A 6,919-nucleotide genomic window follows, 5' to 3' on the forward strand; every position below is an offset into this window, starting at 1 on the left:
TAAATGATCAATGTCAAAGACCTCTTAAAAATAGGTAACACTGTTCACTAGGTGCTACTTGGCCCCAGCCATGCTGCTGGACCGTAAGAGATACTGATCAACACTTCCTTTTCGGCGACTCACTGTCCGCCTCTCATTGTCAAACATGCGCTGCAACTGCAGAGCCAACTGCCGGTCTTCTTCCTCTTGCTGCAGTTTCTGCTCCATCTCTCGCAGTACTGGGTCTGCTGGGGCCAGCCCCACCTCACTGCTGGTTTGTCGCAGTTTCTTAAGAGAGCCGTTTTGCTCCAGGTGCTTGGTCTTACAACGTCTTTTCTGACCCCGACGCAAAGAAGGAAGTGGTTCCTCCCGTAGGCTGTCTACCATAACACCATTAGCCAGATCAAAATGATTTAATGTCTTCAGCTGTTTTTTTGTTTTGAGGACCCCACCAAAAACATTGCTTTTGGGTACCACTGAATTAACCGCTGGTATTTTCACGGCTGTGCTTATACAGGTTTTGTCTAACTTAGTATCTGGGGTTGACCCTGCCCCCTCAAACTGCTCCCCCTCCAAAGAAGTCCCTCTGATTCCCTCTTTGAGTTCTGAGGAACAGGTTTCCAATGGGATCTCAGTGCTCTTTTTACTATCCTTGCCATGCTCTGCCTGTGTTTGGCTAACAGAGGGGAAATACTCAGGAACAGTGCACTCAGAAAGCATATGCCCACTGGACAGTCTTGTATTTAAAGCCAGAAGTGGCTTCTCCTTGCTAGAATGGATAACTTCAGAACTTAGGAAGTCTTCCCCTGCTTCAGGGGCCAGGGAGGTGAGAGTGGCTTTTGAAAGGGTCTTTTTGATCTGTCGCTCCTGAAAGATCTGTTCCCACTTTTTGAGGATCCGTGGGCTGGCCTCATAAGAAGTCTGCTTCTGCAGGCTTCTGTTTAAGTTGCGAGGCGTTGACTTGATGATGAGGGGACTTAGTACACGGCCATCAGGGAGTCTCTTGGGAGGAGTACACGGTGAGCAGACAATGGGCTTGAAATGGTTTAGTTCTTCGGAGATGCTGTCATTGCTCTCTGGGCTGATGGAGCGCTCTGGCTTATGCAGGGAAGCCAAAGAGGAGAAGGAGCTGAAGGGCAGACGCTTTTCGATGGTCAAGTCAGGGGCCGAGAGACAGCGGTTGTTCTGAGTGGACAAAAGGACACCAATGATGGGGTTGGAGGCTGGAGTCATAGTAGTGACCTGCAGGAGATTAAAAAGATTATACATACATACATGTATTTTTTCTACATAAATCCTTTAGATGGTGGAGGGATGAAGAAGGGAAGGACAAGAAAAGGAAAAAAGGGTGATGCAAGCCTAAGAAATGGGGAAATCCTTAAATTAAAGCACACCACCCAGCAGGAACTCCTACAATAGCTTTAAAATGTGAAAGTAAAGCCAGCTCAGTCAGAGGTGTTAGCTTTTTCTTTTTATAGTACTAGGGATTGAACCCAGGGTCTTTGCACTAACCCACATCTTCAGAACCCCACCTTTCTTCTGAGACAGGGTCTTCTCAAATTGCCCAGCCTGGGCTTCAACTTGTGATCCTCCTGCCTCAGTGTCACAGAGTGCTGGGATTAAAGGCATCTACCACCACACCTGGCTAGAGCTGTTAAAGGGGTTTCTCTAATGTCCCTCATAGCACCCATCTGAGTACTGATTTCAGCCTTCCTTCACATCTTGTGTAGAATCCTCTGACATAACTAATATGGTATGGCTGGGACCCATCCTACTTTATCATCTAGAACAGTCTCTCCCATGGCCATGTGCAGAGGAAGCTATAAGGTAGCACTAGAGAGCCTGTGGCTGAGATGTACCTTGGCTTTTTTGGTTGGAACTGCTCTGAGTCTGCTCTTCACTCTGTCCTGAGCTGTGTCACTGCAGCTCTGACTCCTCTGCACCTTGCAGTTTAGCTTTCTAAAAAAGAATGAGAGAGAAATAGTCAAAATTAGTCCATATACTAGTTTAGGAAAAAGATGACAAGCTCTTTTGCACATTCTAAGCCACTCACCAAGAAAGACAATTCCCTTGGGCAGCTACAATAGAAAATGAGTTAATTTATTAATAAAACACATTCTAAGAATACACTGTACCTAGAAAGGAGGAGGCCATCTGGTTAAAGCTTTTGTTTCCAAAACAGACACTGTCTAAATGAGCCAAGGCCAATGGCCGATTTGCCCATACTACAGAGACAGAGGGATATTTCACCTTTCTCTTATTAAATCTTTACAAATAAAATTTTCTTCATTAGTATATGTGCTGCTGAAGCAAGCATGAAAATTTTCTTCATCAGACCTGAACTTCTCCTCAAGAAACCTAAATCAGCCATGAAACAAATATTGAGTATTTACAAAAATGCACAGCACAGCACACTGTATTTTTATATAGGGAGTCAAAATTAAATGTAGTTCCTCCTTTCATCCATTACATTTGAGTTTCTGAAGGCCCAAATCCCAGTGATTTAAGAGACTTCCAGGATACATTTTTGTCTTATTACATTATGTTACAACTAAATCATATTCCATAGCACCCATATTGCATGTTGAGGTCCACTATATGATAGCATGATAAATGCTATAAGAGATGAACTATTATGTACCCAAGCTTCCCCAAATGTTTTCTTCTATGGGCTTTATAGTTCTAACTATACACTTAGATGTCTGATTCACTTAGATGTCTGAGTTAAACTTTGTGTATGGTGTGAAGTTGGGGTCTAATTCTGCATCTAGCTGTCTCATCACTATGTGTGAATCTTACTGTGTTAGAATTACATGCTGATAACTGTCACCTGCCCCAAAGACTAGAAATTCATTTCTTTTTCACCCTTGTTTCCCACTCCTCAACTCTTGCCCACACTGCTCACCAAGCATTTATTACATAATTAATATATGCCAGGCATTCACTGATGGACACTATCCAGGCACTGGAAATAAAGAAAATAATGAGACAATCTAGGTCAGTGGTGGCAAACCTATGGCATCTCTGTCTGCAGGTGAGCCAAGTTGTCCCAACAGCCAAGCATTAGATAGCAGTTATTTTTTCTAAACTAAAACCTCAGTATTTAGGTTTAATTGCAGTGTTGGCACTTTGTGATAAATAAGTAATTTTGGGTTGTAGTTTGGGCACTAGGTCTCTGAAAGTTTCTCTTTCACTGGTCTAGGTCCTTAAGGAACTGAAGTTCAATAAGGCAGACAAATAAATCAGTACAGTAAAAGGGCACAATGAAAAGAAAGTATATGTAAGAGGCAGAAATGGCATAAAGAGAGCATTATGAAAAATCTGACGTGGAGTGAGAATAAAGTGGGAAAGTCTTTCTACAGCACATGAATTTTGATGGATCAATAAGTATTTGCCATAAGTTTAAGTGAACATACAAACAGAAATTATCTTTCTAGAAGTCACACAAACTGTCAGTTGTGTAAGCCACCCTGAAATAAACAGGATGATGGATTAAAATGCTGGTATTAATAGTACACACTTTGGGTCAGGAGAAAGAGATAAAAAGCAAAGAAAGGCAACATTATTATTTCAAGTCTGTAACTTTTGGGTGAGACTCCAAAGGAGAAACAAGTAGGCAATAAGACAAAAAGATTTTCTGATTAACATGAGAAAGACCTTCATAATTTTCCATAGTCAGAGCAGTTCCCTGATAGCTGCCCTGGCAGATACTAAACTCAGTGTTCAGTTTAAGGCTCCCCTAAATGGTAAGTTCCAAATAGTCCATAAAGAATTATTTTACATGTATTTATACTAGGCATGGTAGCACATGCCTGTAATCCCAGCACTCAGGAGGCTGAGGCAGGAGGATTGCTGTGAGTTCCAGGCCAACCTGGGCTACATAGTGAGTTCAGGGACAGCCTAGACTACACAGTGAGACCCTGAAACAAAAACAGTCAAAAACCAAAACAAAACCCTGAACCAAAAAAAGTATTTATTTGATACAAACTTTTGATTACAAGTTTCCAGAGTTCCATTAAAGTTGCTTTTGCCAAAAGAGATGGGCTTCTTGAGTTCCCTACTCTGCCAGTTTTGCTAATCAGGCAAAGTATCTTTAAGATACAAATAAGATATATTCGATGCAGATGAGATATAGGGCAAGAAGAGGATTTTTATTACCATGGCTCTGCTCAGAAGCCCAAGTAGTATTTTTAAGGATATGGAGTATGAATTGTAAACTAAGTGTCACTAAAATTGTGAATGTAAAAATATTGTATAAACCAAACATATTATACAAATAATACTGTAAATATTGTTATTATAGCATTTGGTTAGGTGAAGAATATTCAAAATGCCAAACCTGATAAATATTCTTAGAGTAAAAAGAACTCAAATACTGTCCTCTAAAAAATAGGGTAACTTCTTTTTCATTTTTGCACAACCATTTCTGCACTCCCAAACACAAACACATAACTTAGCACATATATCCAATACATTTACTAGAATATATTCAATACATTTACTAGTTATACTCAATAAATTTACTAGAAATGAATAAAAATACAGAATGCAGAATGCATGAATGTCTCCCTCCCTTAGGGAAAGGGGAAAAACTACACTTATTTGGACCCCATTATCTGTCAGGCACTGTGCTGTGTTTTGAATAGACTGTGTCTCATTTAATCCACACATATACTCTGAAATAAGTATCAGAATCCCCAATTTGCAGATGGAGAAATGAGGTGTGTGATCTTCCCTTTTCTACATAGATGAAGCAAATATTTAGACCCATTCCAAAGCCTGCGTTCTTACTATTACAGCATACTGATCTAATGTTCTACTCTACTCTTCCATATACTCAAGACACCTATGAAAGCTCTATATGAACACACAGTAAACTCATAAGTAAGAGAAAGTAGCGTTGTCTGAAAGTCAACTGGCTTCAAATTTCCACTACCAAGAGACCAAATGGTTTTCTGGGCTATATAAATGGGCTAAAGATACCAACAACTACAATAGGTCTGACTTACAAAGAAAAGCAGTCAGTATCAACATCATCTAGAAAGCAGAAGACTTAATGCTTACAAAACAGTGTTTAAAAGGATTCAAATGACAAAGCATGATTTAAATGTTAGACACCTCACACTCCTGGTTGTCTATTACTTTGTCTCTCACATATCCATAGCACACTCATTTCTCAATCATACCCTGAGGTCTGGAATACTCTGAGGGGACACACACACACACACACACACACACACACACACACACACACTCCTGAGTGAAATCAGACACTTCCTTAGGCCTTGGAGCAGCTGCCATGCCCTCAGAGATTTTGTTAAGACTCCTCTTATATTTTTATGATCTGAAGTAGCTACCTGGTCTGTAGTAGCATTCCTTTTTTAGTTTTTAAATATATAATTTAATGATTTTTAATATATACACAGGCTTCTTTAACCGTCACAATGATCAACTTTAGAACTTTAGGACCTCAAAAAGGAAGACTATACCCTTTAGTTATCACCCCAAAATTCCTCTCCAGTCCTAAACAACTACTACCCTATTTTATGTCTTACATATTTGTCTATTGTGGATATGCACTACTATAGTAGCACCCTCTTATTTGTCATTTCATTTTCCAAAGTTTCAGTTATCTGTGGTTAATTGTGGTCCAAAAATATTAATTAGAAAATTCCAGAAAGAAACAATTATTGTACTTTAAAATTGATGCCATTCTGAGCAGTGTTATGAAATCTCATGCCTGCCAGCTTCATACTATCCAGGGTGTAAACCACCCCTTTGTATAGCATATCCACAATGTATATGCAACCCGTCTGTTAGTCACTTTGTACCTGTCTTAGTTATCAGATTAACTGTTGAGGGTACTGTGGTGCTTCTGTTCAGCTAACTCATGCAGTGACCTAATGTACATCACAATGCCCATGTCACTCATCTCACTTCAACTCATCATGTAGGCACTGTATCCTATCACTTTATCACAAGAAGGGTGAGTAATGCACAGTACAATAAGATACTCTGAGAACAAGGGAGAGCGAGGGAGAGAAATCATATTCACACAATGTTTAATATACATTGCTATAATTTTCTTTTATGATTATTAATCTCTCACTATGCCTAATTTACAAAGTGAACTTTATCACAAATATGGATGTATAGGAAAAAAAACAACATATAGAGGACTCAGCTCTATCCATGGTTTTAAGCATCCACTGCAGGTGCTAGAGTTTATCCCCAGTAGTTAAAGGGAGACTATTATACTCTTCTGCTGATAAACAGGAATACTTGTTTCCATAGCTCTTTTGAAAAAAAACCTAGCATAATGCAAAGGATTTGAGTCTCCTCACATGGCAGTATAACTGGATAGCCTTTTACCCTCCTCTGTAGTAACTTCATTATTTTTTGGAACAAGTTAAGGTATAAATGATTTTAAAAACAGAAGGAAAGCAACCTTCTGCTGCAAAAGCAGATCAAGACAAAGCAGACCAAGTACAAAGCAAAGCAGATCAAGTACAGGGCCTTTTCTTCACAGGGTCCTAATTCTAGTTCTGTCATTCTACTGAGTTGAGAGGTTCTTACATGAGCTACTTAATGTGTGTGTGTGTGTGTGTGTGTGTGTGTGTGTGTGTGTGTGTGTGTGTGTGTAGTTAGGGAGGCAGTTTATTGGAGAGAGGTCTCAGGATCATCATCTCTGAGTTAGAATGCAGGAGGTACAGGACAGAGTACAGAGAGAGCTAAACTATAAAACAGTTGTGACAGAGGCCTCAGCCTATCCCACAAGTTGCTCTGGAGCTAAGGGTCGTTTCTTTACCTCTTTGAACTATAATTTCCTTAGCTATAAAATGGGAGTATTGGGGCTGGGGATTTAGCTCAGCGGCAAAGCGCCTGCCTGGCAAGCGCAAGGTCGTGAGTTCGGTTCCCGGTACCGGAGAAAAACCAAAAA

General features: G+C 40.0%; 1 protein-coding gene across 1 annotated transcript in view; it reads right to left on the minus strand.

The window, feature by feature from the left end:
- Positions 1–6,919, minus strand: part of Rnf169 (ring finger protein 169) — a gene marked incomplete in the record, with an annotated part of 63,590 nt that continues 56,671 nt past the window's right edge. Inside the window, 2 exon segments of the mRNA XM_013511845.1 lie at positions 1–1,221; positions 1,839–1,938. Of these exon segments, the coding sequence (XP_013367299.1) occupies positions 55–1,221; positions 1,839–1,938 (1,267 nt within the window).

The sequence above is a fragment of the Chinchilla lanigera genome, unplaced genomic scaffold, assembly GCF_000276665.1.
Source record: "Chinchilla lanigera isolate Chin_1 unplaced genomic scaffold, ChiLan1.0 scaffold00013, whole genome shotgun sequence".
NCBI classification, from domain to species: Eukaryota; Metazoa; Chordata; class Mammalia; order Rodentia; family Chinchillidae; genus Chinchilla; species Chinchilla lanigera.